The 16,449-nt window shown below is 44.8% G+C and overlaps 1 protein-coding gene across 5 annotated transcripts in view; it reads left to right on the forward strand.

The window, feature by feature from the left end:
• Window positions 1-16,449, forward strand: part of FOXN3 (forkhead box N3) — a 395,408-nt gene that overhangs the window by 352,966 nt on the left and 25,993 nt on the right. For 3 of the 5 annotated variants that reach the window (XM_014790484.2, XM_087448072.1, XM_014790483.2), the window contains one exon: window positions 8,755-8,820. The exons of 1 other annotated variant lie outside the window; for it this stretch is intronic. In XM_014790484.2, the coding sequence (XP_014645970.2) occupies window positions 8,755-8,820 (66 nt within the window). The remainder of the gene's footprint in view (window positions 1-8,754; window positions 8,821-16,449) is intronic. One more of the 5 variants, XM_014790486.2, reaches the window with a different exon arrangement.

Raw genomic sequence — 16,449 nt, forward strand, 5'->3', positions numbered from 1 at the left:
TAAGGCTTCTCCTCAGAGCCAGTAAATCCCTCATTTAGAGTTCACCAGTCACTGTTTTTAAGCTGAGAAAGACTCAGAAGATGTGCGAATGGGAGCCTGATAATATCTAAAATGCACATATAGATCATTCATCCTTTTCTTTCCCCCCAACTTGATTTAGATTATCTTTGGTTGCAACAGACAACTGTTAGTTTTAACTCGCCTCATTCATTCCTTCAGAGTTGCAAGAGGTTGGGGTTTTCTTGGATTCAGTTTTTTGGAGAAGGGCCACTCTTGGTGGTGTTCTCTAGCTCCGACTCCCATCATAAAGACGATTTTTAAAGTCACAACTTGGAGTCAATTTTGCGTGAGGCTTTTATTCTCCAAAATCCCATCTTGTGTGAAGATTGTCCACTGGTCTCAGCGGTATCACTGTCCCCCCGTCTGGCTGTGAGAACCCCTCCGATGTTTGCCGTTCATACCCATGGTGAATACCATCTTAATACCCTTCAGCTGAAAGGGTAGTGGAATAAATATTCGTGGCAAATGACCTCAGTAGATCTGACAGCGCTCCCTGTTCTTGCCGCCTTCAAGATCAGAGGGAGCGGCTTTAGATATCTTGATTGATTGCAGCAGCAGCCAAAGAGTACGACTCCTACTTCGGAGTTTCAAAGCCGCGGACATAGATATCCTATCTCTCTTAACCTATGCCTAGGGATTTTGCAAAAAGAAGAAAGAAAAAAAAAGACATCAACAACAAAGTGAATTTTATATCTCTTTGTTTACTTTTGATATATCCTATTTGAGATCATTTGGTTCGAAGATCTGGTTTTTTTGACCATAGCATATGTACACATAAGCTTAGTACAGGGTTTCTCAGCCTCGGCACTATTGACGTTTTGGACCGGGTAATTCTTTGTCGTGGGGGGCTGTCCTGTACACTTTCGAGTGTTGAGCAGCATCCCTGGGCCATACCTGTTAGATGCCAGTAGCACCCTCTCACTCTCACCCAGTCATGACCATCAAAAATGTCTCCAGACATTGCCGTATGCCCTTGGAAAGGAAAGGTTGCAAAAGTGTCCCCAGTTGAGAAACACTGACTTAGTATATGGAGTGTGCGTAAGTGAAACCATGCATATCTACTCAGAATTCCCCAGGAAATGTACAGCTTATGTGGAATTTTTGTTTCTTTATTTGCTTGCTTGCTTATTTGTTTTAATCTGTTTCTTGTCCCCTTGGCCCTAAAAGTTATCCAAGTTTTTTTTCCTCCGTTTTTACGGATTAACCAAATCCTTTCAGATGTGTCACTCTCATTTAGAGTTACAGAAAATGGATAAAGATATTTCAAAGCAAAGAGATGTAGTGAAGTTAAAGATGATAAAGGATTTCTAGGGAGCACTTGTCATCCCCGATGATCTTCTTGGATGGCATTCACATGCCCTTGATTTACTACAACCGAAGGTGGCTCTTCACCTTTCCTACGTATCAGAATCCCCTGATGAATTTTTACAAAACTTGGTGTTGTCTGACGTAGAGCCTGACATTTGGTTTTCTGGAGTTTGCAGGGGATTCCACTGCACATCCAGAGGCTTATGCCTAGGGATCATCAGCAGCAGCCTCAGCCATCCATTCATTTGTTCAACAGCTGTTTATCTAGCACCCTATGTTCTAGGCATAGGTGCTGGGGATACAGCAGTAAACAAGGCAGGTGAGGAGCCCTTTTAGCAGGACTCCCTTTCTAGCAGAGAATGTGAGAGAAAATATGAGCACCGTGGTGTATGCATCTGACTGAGGGTGTACTGTGTCCTTATATCTGATCATTTCTGTCTCGGTGTGTGTCATCCATTGTTGGTATTTTTCTATGCTTCTTGAATCTCTTTTATTCAGTTATGTAAAGACCTTTCGTCATCCTGTAAAACATTTCAGGTATGAAGTAGAGCAGGGAGAAATAGAGAAACACATTAGCCCTAAGGAAAATTAAATGATTTCTAAGAAGATAGTGATTGTTGGTTGTAATTCTCAGGCCTTCCATGCAGGAAATATTTTGTTATCATTTTGTTAGGTCAGTCAGCTCTGAGATGCTAAGGATGTGCTCACATTTTTGCAGCAGTTCTACAGCAGTAAGAATTGAACCAGGGGCTTCCAACCATCTTTGTGTTCTTAGTTGGTTAAAACAGATGGTCTCTGCAGTCACTTGCCTCTGATGTCAGATCCAAGAGGAAAGAGAGGGAACATAGACAGAAGCCACACCGAAAACCCATAAAATACCCATGTCAGACTGGATGGATTGCTCTGAAGTGGACCCGGCAGATGTCCAGAATGAAAGGCCATGGCTTTCCAGGGACAAGAGGATATTCTTCCAGCCTTACTAAGAGTGTTAGCTGCCTCCAAAGGCATTAGAGCAGAGACCCCAGTTGGTAGGTGCTCCTTGGAGTTCATAGTTCTGGCGGCCACTAGCCAGGAAGGGAAGAGGAAGTCAGGGGACATTACAGGCAGAGCCAGGAACCATGTGGAAAGAGATGAAAAACCAATCTGTCCTCTCCCAAATCTGCAGCCACCTACCATCATTTTAAAAGGAATGAACTCTGTCCCCAAATTAAGGTCACATGTTAATTAGCAGCAGACCCAGGACTTGAACCTAAGAATCCTCGTGTCTTGCCTGGTGCTTTTCCCATCACACCCACAGAAAAAAAGTCTTCTCCCTCCGTGCCCTAAAGAAACCATCTCCACATTTTGGGAAAATGAAGTGCAATATTTTTTGAAATCCAAAAAGCTGAACCATTGGTTCTAGAAAGTTTGTTACCTATTGCTCTCACGGTAGCATAATATAATTGTGTGTGTACCTTCAAGAGAAGAGGATTTGAAAACATCTTTAAGATGTGTGACCGTTTTTCAGTCTCGTACTGCAGAGAAGAGGCAATGTGATAAGACAGCTGCATTAAAGATGAAAATTGAAATGGGCCTCTGGGAACTGGTCCAGAGGAGAAGTAACGTTTGTTACTGAGCAAAGGAGGAATTTTTTTAATATAGGATTTGAGATTGGCTCCGTTTTGAGGATGGTCGTAACTCTATTAAGCATCCATGATGGCATGCCTGGTGTTATACTGAATTAACCAGTGGTGAGTGATTTGGGTTCCTGTATTAGGAGGCTGAATTAGGTACTGTTGGGAGATTCCTCTTCCAAAAATGAAGAGGGTAGTGCTGCTTTCTTCTCCTGCACCTCTCTGCCTCATCCCCATTCACCAGAGACACAACATGAAGGATCTTCCAAGTGGATCTTCATTCCTAAAAAGAGTTCCTGGCCAAAATATCTTCTTCTTTTCTTATGCTGATAAGCTGGATTGAACCACTTTGGGGAGGGAAACAACCTCTCTTTTAGACCCAGGGAAAATCACATGCAGCCAACACACTGCTCCCCCTGCCTCGAAGCTAGTCCTGAGCCTTTTATCCTTCAGAATCAGCCGTGCCTCCAAAGCAGACGCATCCTCTAACCCCTGAACAGCTACCCAGCCCCGTAAAACACTCCAGCCAAAAAGATTTGAAACTAGTGTCATTGGTCAAAAGCATACTACCAAAAGATGTGCTTCCATCAGAAAGTCTCTGTGCTACCTAAATATGCAAACCACCGCTAGTCTTTCCTGGTCACAGATAACTGAGAGTCTGTTAGGGAGACCCAGAGTGCGCTCATGAAAAATAGCATATTACCCAAGGTAACAAGTTGGGGTGAGCCCCAGAGAGAGGTCGAGGAAGTAAGAGCTGTGAGTGGGCGGAGGAGGGAGAGAGTGGGGCCACGGTGGGTCTTCATAGGAAGGGGTGACAGGAGAAGAGGGAGCCGGAAGAGAAGGAGGGGATTGCTGTGCTAAGGCGGGTGTCTTCAGGGGCTTGGGATCTGTAGGGAGAAGCCGTGTGCTGGGCACAGGTTATAGGTTACAAGGCTTCATTTCTGCCTTCTGATGGGTCTGCAGTCTAAAGAAAAGAGAATGTCAGTGTAGACAGTGTGGTGTTTTTATGCACAAAAAAATCACCACAAAAAAACTTCAGATGATGTATACTAAGAAAGGGTGCCAAGATATGTCAGTAAGTGAAAAATAGAAGAAAAAATTATTTTCAGATAAGTATTTTCCATAAAAACCCATTTTTAAAAAATAGACGTGCATGAGTGTAAATATATGTGTGTTGGTATTTCAAAGAATATATATATAAATGCTTGTGTTTGTGTAGATAATTTCTGGACATATATACAAGAAAATGTGAATCTGGGAGTGGGTCTACAGATTCCTCAAATTATATCTACCTAGTGTATACTTTTTTACAGTGAGCATGCATTACTTTCATGATTTTTTTAAGGGGAAAAAATTAAGACATTTTAATAGTAGATAAGAATGAGCATTGTAGCATCCCTTTGGAGAGGAGAGATGGGGTATTGTCAGCTCTGAAGACTGAGGCACACATAGGCTGTCAGGGTGTCACAAGCGTAAAGTGACTCAGACATTTAGAAGAGCGTCCAACAGACTTTTTTCCATGGACTGCTAGGTGTTCCCCCAACACACCTAGAGCCAAAGAGGGTCTTTCTGGTATTGATCTGTTCAGTTCTAGAAGGTCTGTGTTTAACCAGCTTACTAGATGCAGAAAGAGGTCTGGTTAATTACTTTCATTTTCATTTACCTGTAAATCTGGGTGTTGAACCCAGATAACATTATATTTGGTACACTGACAAATGAGATTGAAAAAGATGCCGCTTGGGAGAAAATCTTTGCAACTTTGGAGTAAGTAAAGATATCTTAATTGGGACACACAAAAAGCATTGAGCTATAAAAGAAATTGATAAATTGGACTTCATAAAAATTAAAAACTCCTGCTTATTAAAACACACTATTAAGAAACTGAATAGACAAACCATGGACTGAGAAAAATATATATCTCACAAAGAACTTATGTCCAGAATGTTTAAGGAAATCTTGCAACTCAATAACAAGTTGAACAGCCTAACTGAAAAAGGATCACAGGGCCCAGCCCGGTGGCGTAGTGGTTAAGTTCATGCACTTCGCTTCAGTGGGATCCTGGGCACGAACCTACATACTGCTCATCAAGCCATGCTGTGGTGGCATCCCACATACAAAGTATAGGAAGATGGGCACAGATGTCAACTCAGAGCCACTCTTCCTCAAGCAAAAAGAGGAAGATTGGCAACAGATGTTAGCTCAGGGCCAAGCTGCCTCACCACAAAAAAAGAAAAAGAAAAATGGGCACAAACTTGAATAGGGTTTTCACAAAAGAAGATATACAACTGGCCATTAAACACATGAAAAGATGCTCAGCCCCGTTTGTCATTAGGGAAATACAAATTAAAACCACAATGAAATACTGCAACACATCTACTAGAATGGCTGAAATATTTTAAAGATTGACAATTTCAAGTGTTGGCAAAAATATGGAGCAACTGAACTCTGGTACGTGGTACAGCCTCTTTGGAAAAGAGTTTGTCAATTCTTTATAAAGTTAAATATACCAGCAGTTACCCAAGGGAAATGAAAACATATGTCTACAAGGTTGGTACAAAAGTTCATAGCAGCTTTTTTTAATAAGATCTCAAACTGGAAACAACCCAAATGTCCGTCTACAGGTGGATGGATAAACCAAGTGTAGTATATCCATACGATGGAATTCTACTCAATAACAGCAGTAATCGGCAATGAACTACTGATGCCACATCATGGGGGAATAACAGCGAATCAGTAGTTTCCCAGGGCAAGGGTGGGTATGACAGCAAAGGGGCACAGGGAGACTTTGGGTGATAGAAATCTGTATCTTAGTTGTGCTCTTTTTATCTTGATTATGGTGGTGGTAGCGCTGGTGTAAAATTTGTCAAAACTCATCAAATACAGTTACATGCTACGTAACGACATTTCAGTCAACAACAGACTGCATATTCAACGGTGGTCCCATAAGATTAGTACCGTATAGCCTAGGTGTGTAGTAGGTTTGTGTCAGTACACTCTGTGGTGTTCGCACAATGGTGTAACCACCTAACGACGCATTTCTCAGAATGTATCCACATCGTTAAGCAACGCATGACTGTATACACCAAGAATGGCATTCAGTGTATCCCCATGGGGGAAGGGCTGGCACTGTGCTGCCAGTGGGCACACACTTGCATAAACACGTAATTACATTTTCTTACACTATTTGCAATTGTCACGTTTGCCAATTCGCCTGCCAAGATGTCAAGAGCAGGGCATCCCATGCCTTGCTCTCCATTCCATTCTGCCCGTAGGGCTAGGTATTCAGGCTTATGCCACCCAGAAACTGATCCATTCAGAATGAAGAGTGAGGCTGTAGGAATGGATTATGAATGAGATAATGAGAAGATCGGGTGTTGCACCCACCGGAAATTCCTGGAGACCTCCAGGAGTGCCAAGGGAGCATCAAAATTTTTAATCTGTGGAGGCCTCAGACATGGCAGATCTGGTTGGAAGGAAGGATTGGGGGACTCGTCCTAAAGCGTCCTGTTTCCACTGAGTTTATGTGTTTATTTGACTCTGCTGGGGTGGGAGTCATGGTGGAGGTTATGTAGGTCTAAAGCTCTCCCCAAGTTGCCCCGTAGGTTCTGCGAAATTTGTGTGAGTGTTGATGATACTCTTCCTTTCAAGTTCTCTTTCTCTTCCTTCTTTCTCATTTCTTTCATTATGTCTTTCTCTCTGGCCCTGTACACCTTCCTCCTGAGGTCCAATGTGTTTTTGAAGAATATGGAACTACTTTCTTTAATTTTCTAGCAAAATACTAAAAAGACTCCTGACTCCTCGCCTGTATTTCCTCTTGTTCTGCCCCCATCGATTCTCCCGGTTGCTCAGCAAAACTCCGGGTAAGCGTGGGCTGGGGAGGCGGGGACCGTCCAGTGAGGCCAACCCTAGGCTGCCAGCAGCTCTTGCATCCTCAAAGATGGCAAAGAACCTTTGCTCGGCGGGAAGAAACAGGCATGTTTTCCCAGCCCTGAGAAAGGAAACGGCGCTTTCCAAAAAGAGAGAGTAGGAGGGGAAGGTCTCAGCACCCCCCCCCCCATGGCACCTCCTGGGAGCTCCCCAGCGCTTGTGGGATGCCAGCAATATCCGGAACCTGCGAGTCCTGGGCTTGGCAACAGGCGCTGTGGAGAGACGAGAAGACAGGGCAGCCAGAACCCTGGGAGCAGTGAACAGAACTTGAAGTTTTTCAGTTCATCGTTCAACTAATACATATATATTTTCATATCAGTGGGGAGCGATGACTGTTTTAGGAATTTCACCCCAGGAATTGCCAAATAAATTAATTTACCTGTTTCTCATACAATGTACTTATTAAAATCAACTTTCACTCCATTATGGAGCGTAAGTAACAGGCCTCCTGCAGGCAAAAAAAAAGAAAAAGGCCTGCAGAGTAAAGTTCCTTTACTTTTTTTTTCTTCTTTTTTGAGACATTGTCTTCTGAAACCAGCATCATCCATGTTATTAATCGCTTGTGGGGTTTTAGACTGCATCACGTTACTCCCTTGGAATTAAACTGCACATGTAAAGTATGAAAAATGTACTTTGTTAAACAGTAAAAAAGTCATTTTCTAGCATAATACCCAAAATAAAGTACCATGGAGCCATTAGTCGTAAACTGAATTTTTGGGTATGTAATTTGTACAAAAACTGACAAGTGCGAGCCCCCCTGTACCCCCATCATTAGTCATTGGGTTTAGCGGACACAGAGCTAGTAATCTGCAAGGGCAGGCGTTTTGATGTCGACTCCAATTGCGCACTTCATTTATGTGGACAGGGCACAGGCGGCAGTTCTGTCACGCGGCGTCACCGCACTATTAGCGAATCTCGCCCCAGGGCAGCTGGGACGCTGTGCTGGGGCAGATGTTCTTTTCAGCCTATTCAGTGACCATTCTTGGGGGTTGTTTACTGTTGCCATGGTGACTTTCATTTCCATAGCAGCAGCGCTGCTGTTTCTCAGAGGAAAATGAATTTAGTTATAAAAGGATAATATTTTTCTCTGTCTCTATATAACCTGCCATCTGCCATGTGGAGTTCCAGACCATCCTGTCAACCGGTGGATCAGTAAGGATTCAGAAACCTATTAAGAATTATAGCAATGAAGTGATGAGTATTTTTTTTTTGTCCCGTATTAAAAGGAGTAATAGATGTGAAAGCAACTATCGTGCCCTCAACATCATAACTTTAATTTTTTCTTTATATTTTAAGTGTGTGTTTTTTTAATGCCTTCACCACCACTCTGCACACAACAGTCTTGTAAAATACAATTTCCATTCTGCTGACAAATGGAAATGATCGAACGTCTTGTTTGTATCTCACTAGGTGCGGGTTATTTAATGCTTTCTCTTCTTGGAACTCTGAGTTGCTCCAGTTCATTAAAGATTCCTATAGCTGAAGTTGCTATTGTCACCACCCTCTCCTACTCCTCCACCCCAGGGGAACAAGCAGTTGGGGCTGCATAGATCAGCAACTTATCAGGAACATGCAGTGCAAATTATGAAATTGGCAAAATGAGAAGAGACTATGCTCGGTCTGAAAAACTTACTAACCTGCCCCTTAAATCTCATTCTAGAATACTTTTCTTCCTCTCAAATCCAATTGGGAAGAAAGTCACCAGTTGGGATAGCTCATCTAGCTCCTGGATTTTTTTTTTTTTTTCTTCTCTGTTGCATTCATAAACTGTAACTTGCAGGGGGAAAAGCACACACACACGCCAGCCCCGTTGTAAATAATGTTATTTATTGGTTGATTTTTCCAGATCCTGACATTGATGCTGCCAGTGCCATGATGCTTTTGAATACTCCCCCTGAGATACAAGCAGGTTGTGAGTAGATATTTCTATAGACTACAGCACCATAGTTTGTGAACTTAACCTTCTCATTTATATCCCAGGCCATAGGAAGAACTAATGCTCAAGTAGAACTCCCCATGTAGAATCACCTTAAAACTACCTAAGTGCATGATTACATGCATATGCATATAAACGTGCAGCCATGCATATGTATGAATGAATGCATAGGTGTGTTTCCAAGATGACAAAGTTCTAATATAATTTCAGGGCTTAAGACTTGGGGGAAGGGAAACAGACCATATAATGAGCCCCAGTGGAGAGAGCTTCCTTTCTCCTGCAGGAATTGTTCCTGTGAGTTTGTAGTTTCTGCTAGAGGAGGCTGTGTGGGGCCAGCTTAAAAGTCATGGGACTGAGCAGTGCCCGTTTTTAGCAATGTCTTTCCCATTTGGGCCCTCTATTTTTCTAAATAGCAGGCTATCATTTTATAGATAGAGAGGAGAGGAAAGTCAGGCGAGGTGGGTGTGCAGGAGCTTGGAATAGCCTTGAAATGGACCACCCTGGTGCCCTCCTGTATCATCCCATCAGCCTTGCAGGCTGAGAGAAGGGCAGGGCTGCATTAGCTAAGCAGGGCCCCTGTCCTCACCTTCTGCTGGCTGTTGAGCAATGTCAAGCTTGAGACAACTCTTTTCCTTCCTTGAACTTCTCTTCTGTCCACCACCTAATGTTCCTTCCCACCTCCGGAGCTACACTACCGTGGTTTTAGAAAGGTCTCCTTCCCAAGTGATGGAAAATAACCTTAAATGGAGATGTCTGTCCCCTTTTCCTCCTGACGTGAGCTAGTTCCTCAGCCCACGTTCCACCCCCAGCCAGAACCCTATTGAGCAGCTTGTCCACTGGGGTCTGCCCAGGTCTTTGCCAAGACATTGCTGCATTGCAGCCTCCTATGGATGAAACACGCGGATGTGGAGATGGTGACGTGAAGTTGCAGACCCCATTATGACACCCACCAGGGGCTGGCACCCACCTGGCTCATTCTTATGGCTGGGCCTTCAGCTCGTTTTGGGCTCTGGCTCTCTGAGGGCTGCATGGCTGCCTGAGTAAGGGGAATCTCCCCCCTTTTGGCGCTGTTAGCGTTTCCCACAGGAGAGCGTCCGTTCTCAGACTCACAACAGGTGTCTTTTGTTAATAGTGGACTGATGTGGAGTTCCAGACCATCCTTCATAGCCCTCCACTTGTCACAGCCTTTCCAACAGCTTTAGGAAATTTGACTCCATCCTTTCTTGTTCCTTTTTGTCAAAGACCTAGAAGATGCAGCCAAGCATTTTCAGGAGAGACGTGTCTCTCTGCCAGGGCGCTGCCATGACCTGCTCCTAAAGGTGCAGAATTCTCATTCCCTCTTTGCTAAACTCAGATTGCCACCAATTGAAATCTTAGGCTGCCCACATCTCTGAGAAGCAAACACCACTACTAAACAGATGTGTAACTGACACAGTCTTGTAACTAGCAGTTAACCTGTAGTGTAGTTTTTAAATGATGTTTGAAGTTCCAGAGAAATATTTTTTTAAAAACTCTGCTCTCCGACGACATTGCAGGAAGAATACAGACCAGATTGTAATCAAGTTACAGTCTGAAATGGTTTCTGAAATCAAGTTGTATAACTCATCATGGGGGAAACATACTGATTTCATCAGAGCTCTGCAGGATTCAAGCACCTTCTTTAGCACCTGGCTGTACACAGTGATCATTGGTTTAAAAAACTACTTTTGATGAACTGAAATAATGGAGTTAAGAGGGAAAAGACAAGAGGATTGGTCATTAATATATCCTCAGTAGCTTCTATAAAAGTCCATTACTGGATTCTTGACCACAGGTAGAAAAGGAAAAGGCTTGATCCTGAGTAGCTGACAAGTTAATTATTTTTAATGTTCTCCTGGCTAAATGGACTTCTGCTCTCTCCCTCCCTATAACGCTCAAACTGTAAGTAATTATTTTTTCAGGGTATCGTAGTCTTATTTATGTTGAAATGCTGAATTTGAGTTTTAAAAGCTCAGTGTTCACGTGTTGAAGCTCTAGGGTCATTTGTAGAAGGCTTTCCTCCTTTAGTCTTAGCACTGTGAGAAACCCAGCCACAGCCTTCATGAAGGCCCCAGCCAAAAAGGAGCACCCGGGTCCTGGAAGGAAGGAAGGAACCAGGATGCCCACAAAAGTCATGGAAGGAGACACCCATTGGCAAGGAGCAGCAGAGAAGTCAATTTAAAGACTGGGGAGAGGGTAGGCACATCACCTTTGTATTCAACTTCCCATCTGGCCCCAAGCCCTAGTAAAATCCCCTAGAGGTCAAGCTAGAGCATAGTCAATGGGCAGGTTGTAAAGCCCCGGAGGATTGGAGTAGTACCGGAGTAGTACCGTAGGAAGGAAGTGATGTGCCCAGAGCATCTGCTCTGTGCACTTGGGGAGCCAGGTGGCCCCTCCTCAGCCTCCTCATAAGCTCGGTCGGGGGTATGTGCCTCCTACACTCTGCTTTCAGTTTGTTCTTTGCTTCACCCTTCCTTCCCCTCCCTTTATTTTTATTTTACGTTGCATAATGTTTCTTATCCTGGGATTTGGTGCACTACCTTCCCTGGTGAAGGGAAAAGCATTATAGACGTAGAGTGATGAAACCACCGTCTGCTGCCCTGCCAGCTTTGCCCAAGACCTGGAAAAGTGAGCAGTGATTCCTCAGTAAAAAGGTTCAAAGGCAGCAGACGCCCAGCCAGTGATGGAGTGTGGACAGCCTGCCCAGGGTGTTTGTGTGCGTGTGTCATCCAGGTTCAGGGGTTCTGCCACTGCCCACGCGTGGAGAGCGTGGGTTCCTGTCTGCAGAGCCTGCCTGGGCTCTCCCCCTGGCTGGACTGGGGCTGGGCTCCGTTTATAGAGCCTCCTTGTGTAGTGTTATTTATAGCCCCTTGTTTTTACTCTTGGGCTGTGATGCCCCTGTTTGAATGGGGGCCACCAACCTAGTCTGTCTGCCGCTGTCACTCCCAGCAGTCAGGGGCCAGCCTGGATGGCTTGAAAGGCTTTTCCTTTGTCATCATCCTCCGTAGTTACTCCACCGCAGGTCACCAGACGGCAGCGGCTTCGATCTTTTCCTCTCATCCTTCTCTTGCTCAGCATCAGCAGAGCTAGCCCGGGGCTGGCAAACGAGCCACAGTGTGGGGTCTGAGCTGAGTAGGTTGTACAAAGGAAACTTCTCAAGAAGCTGGTAAGAACCACAGTCAGGCAAGCCCCTTTATCTTTGGGGGTCCCACACTGCCCTGAGGGAGCTCAGCACACCGTGTGTTGTTTGACTGGACACCCTGCCTCCTCTGAGTCCCCTCAGCCTCTCCTTTCATCTGATGCTTCACTTTCAATGAGGCAGCAGGTGTGGATCTAATAAGAACCTCGGGCACAACATTTTGTCCCCCACCCTCCAGCAGCACCAGTGGTGATGTTATCTTTTTTGGACTTCGCAAGTGTGCAGCATGGGGAACATTCTTCAAGGAGTGCCATCGTATCTCACACGTATATAGGACACTACTTCCAGAAGAAGCAGCGCACAACATTGCTGCCTCATTATCTCTTGAACTCTGGGTTATGCTTCTAGTCAAATCCATCCACCTACCCACCCCCCCCCCCAAAAAAAAGTGGCCGTGTAGACTAAGTCCAGCTTCTAGAGTCTCCTTAAGTACCTGCTTGGCAATTCCTCTTTGACAAGCCCTGTGAGTCATCTTTAACCCCAATGGAGGAATTGTTATTAAGTTGGGAGAAGTCAGATCACCATTACTCATCTTCAAAGGCTTATATAATCCCTGGTTGGAATGTTCCCAGCGAGAAACTGTAGATCATAAACAAAACAACAAAATGGGACGAGGGAGGGGACGAGGAGGAGGTGGCGTTCCGCACCCTTCCTGGAACTGGTGGTGTATGTGTCCGACACAGCAGGCACCGGAGAAGAGAGGCCACCGGAGTAGCCTCCCCTATTTCATCCCTCTCCCCAGCATCCTCCAAGTAAGCAGGTGGAAAGGCCGACTTTAGGAAAGGGAAGGATTATCGGAATCACCTGCTGCTCAGCTTATGGCCTCTGGTAGCGTCAGCCAGGGCTGCCCTCCAAAGGCAGCAGTGGGGGCTCAGAGGTTAATTTTAGAAGCTGTGAAAATCAAGGAAGCTAAGCATCAGGAGGGAAGCTGGGGAGGTGCTGAGGGGTGGCGGAGCGTGGAGGAAAGTGTGTTTTGTGCCGTAGACTTTTTTTAGGCTCTCAAGGTGATCATGTTTAGATTACAGTGAGTGGTGCTGCTTGATTTGACTCTTTGTGAGTGTTGCTTTCTGGCTGGTTAATAATAAGAAAGTTTGGAGTCCCCCTACAACTTAAGAGAAAGTGGTTGATCAGCAAGTGTTGGGAGCTCTGGTGCTGATGGCCTTGGCACTTCGTCCCAGCAACTTGAGGATCTCAGACGTGTGTCTTCTCACCTATAAAAGCTGAGCATGTAGGGGCCAGCCCCGTGCCGTAGCAGTTAAGTGCACGCGCTCTGCTGCTGGCGGCCCGGGTTCGGATCCTGGGCACGCACCACTTGTCAGGCCATGCGGTGGCGGCGTCCCATATAAAAGTAGAGGAAGATGGGCACGGATGTTAGCCCAGGGGTAGTCTTCCTCAGCAAAAAGGGGAGGATTGGCAGGTGTTAGCTCGGAGCTGATCTTCCTCACACACAAAAAAAAAGCTGAACATTTAACTGATCTAACAAAAAAAGATGATGCTGGAGGCCTGTGCCTTTTCTAACGAGAGCCACAAATCTGAGTTAGAAGTTGATTTTAAGTGTCGGTTTCTAATATCTCATCTAGCTGGAGCCCAGGTATAATTTCAACACAGTATAGGGTGAGGTGCGCTGGTTGTAAAGGGCTTGGGGTTAAAGGGTTTTGATACACGTTGAGGGAAATACTGAGTTAAGGGAAGAGAAGGAGCAGACCTGCTGATAGAGAAAGGGCTGAGGGGTGCACTCAGCTGCCTTTGGAATCCCAGAATCAAAAAAGCAGTAAAGCGTGGACCTCAGAATGCCTTTCTCAGACGTTTTACACTGGCTGTGATTCGTTTTTCAGAAGCCACGTTCCTGACACTTGGGGATGGAGACAGAAAGGAGGAAAGATGGGGGAACAGTTAAGTGTCACAGCTGGCTTCTGGCAGCCAGTGAGCAAATATGAACACATCCGCCGTCCCAACATGAAGAGCACTGCCAATGATGAGAAATGCCAGGATTGGCAGAGGCAGCCTTCAGTTGCAGCTCATTTGAGAACAAGCTCCAGGATTCAGAAGAAGAGCCTAGTTTATGTGCCAGAAGTCTTGTGGGAAAGACTTTTCATGCTGCAGAATAGCTTTGTCTGTGAGATTCTCTTTGAAGTGAATACAGTTCGTTCATCAGGAAGATGTCTTAATGGGTGACAGCAGAGTTAGGGATAACTACAAAATGCATAAGAGGCTAGAAGAATTTCCCCATGTCCTGAACCCATCAGGCCCTGTACTTTGTAGGTAATTAATAAGAGGATGCTAGAGAGGTGAGATGGAATGAAGAAAGGATAAACATGATGGTGATGATGAGCTTATTATAATGGGCCAGTTGCTGAGCTAAGCAATTTATGTAATTTGTCTTATTTAATCCTCAAAACGATCCTGTGAGGCATGTTTATGCCTACTTTACAGGTGAAGAAACTGAGGCACAGAAAGGTTAAGGCACTCACCCAAAGGCACGGAGCTAGTCGTGGGGTAAGACTTTGGATGGAGACCGTGTTGCCCCAGGCTCGTATTCTTAACCACTGCCGGATACTCCTTCCCTGATGGCTTAACTGAGACGAGGAGCATCAAAAGAACCTGGTCTCCAGTAGGTGCTCAGGGAGGGCTGGCTCCTCACTTTGTTTCCCCTCCTGTTGGACGTGCCCCTGGGGCTTCCAGGTTCTCGGCACTTGAGCGGAGGACTCTGGGCGTGGGCCACTGTCCATGCGGTTGCTTTTCTCCCTTGCGTAGCAAATGACTCTCTGGCCATGCCAGAGTCTAAGAGAACGTGTGCTCCGTGATTCCCATCTGCTCTCTTCACTTGCCAGGGCTCCCTTGTCTTTGTCTCAGGATTTCAGGCGTTTCAGGCATTCTCCCCACAGGGGTAACTCTGACGTGATTTGCACAGGGGGAACAGAAGCGCCGTAAGAGCAGGTGTTGCTCCTCCGGCTAAGTGCTGTGACCAGGAAGATGGCTAAGTTCTTTCAGCGTGGTCTTGTTTTTGGCTCATTCTGTTCTTACGGGCTTTCAGCTCACCTGAAATGGAGAAAGTGCAGACCACGCTGGGACTGCTCTGGGGATGTTGGTCGTGTGGATGATGATGATGATATTGATAACTAACAGGTATTTTCTAGATAGTGGTGCCTTTCTTAACTCAGTTAAATCTCCAAATACTCTGTGAGATACATGCCATTTTTGTCCCCATCTTACATAAGTAGCTTGCTCAGGGGACACAGGCAGTAAATGACAGAGATGGGATGCAGACCCTGGTCATCTAACACAGAGTCTAGCTCCCAGCCACTACGCTGCAGACCACTTCCCTGCTCAAAACCCTTTAATGGTTTTCCCATTATCCATGAGATGAAGTCCAAATGCATCTCATTCCTGCTAGGATTTTATACTTTAGCAAAATTACTTTTTACTTCTTGTGCACATTTGTACTTTTTATCATTTCCAGGCTTTGTATGTGCCATTCCTCTGCCTTTGAATCCCAACTTCAGTGGCACTTCCTACAGGAAGTCTTCCCAGATACCCTTTACTTTGGGTTGAGTGTCTCCATCCTTCATGCCTATAAGCCCCCTGCCCCAGCACTTACCCTAGTATATTTTCATTGCTTCTTTAATTCTCTCTGTCCCACTTAATTGTAGTGACTCTGTGTCCCCTTCATCTAACACATAGGCAGGTACTTGGTAAATTAATCCATTAATTGATACAATCAGTAGATGGGACTGTAGTCATTTTTACTGGCAAGAATTATAACTATGGTATAGATTTTAAATATTTAAGTTATTTTATCAGGCAGTCCATTCTGTCAGATTCGCTTGCTGCTGTAGATGAGATCCCTAGTGACTGATATATTAGGTAGTATTAGCAGAATTAAAGTGAACCTGTGCTTATCTGACCATTTTGAAGCGAGTACCATACAGCAAAATAATTGAAAAACACTTTCCCACAATCCCCAAAACAGATAGACAAACAAAAAGCCTATCTTTTCAAGCAACCTGAAGCACCTGTCTACAAACTCCAGAGGTCTACGGGTTTTTGCATATGTATGTCCTTGGGAATTATTGGTATTTTTCTTCTAGAAGCTTTGTAATTTTAGTTCTTACATTTAGATCTATGATCCATTTCTAATTAATTTTCACATATGGTGTAAGGTAAGGACCAATGTTCATTTTTTTCCAAATAGATCTCCAATTGTTCTAACTCTCCTTTCCCTCACTGTGTTGTCTTGATAGATTGTCAAAAATCAGTTGACCACGTATGTGTGGGTCTATTTTTGGATTCCGTTTTGTTCCCTTGGTGTACATGTCTGTACTTACACCAAGCCACACTGTCTTGTAGCTTTATAGGAAGTCTTGAAATCAGATAGTGTAAATCAAGTA

Source organism: Ceratotherium simum, chromosome 24 (genome assembly GCF_057802395.1).
Source record: "Ceratotherium simum simum isolate JZ-2026a chromosome 24, ASM5780239v1, whole genome shotgun sequence".
In the NCBI taxonomy this organism is placed as follows: domain Eukaryota; kingdom Metazoa; phylum Chordata; class Mammalia; order Perissodactyla; family Rhinocerotidae; genus Ceratotherium; species Ceratotherium simum.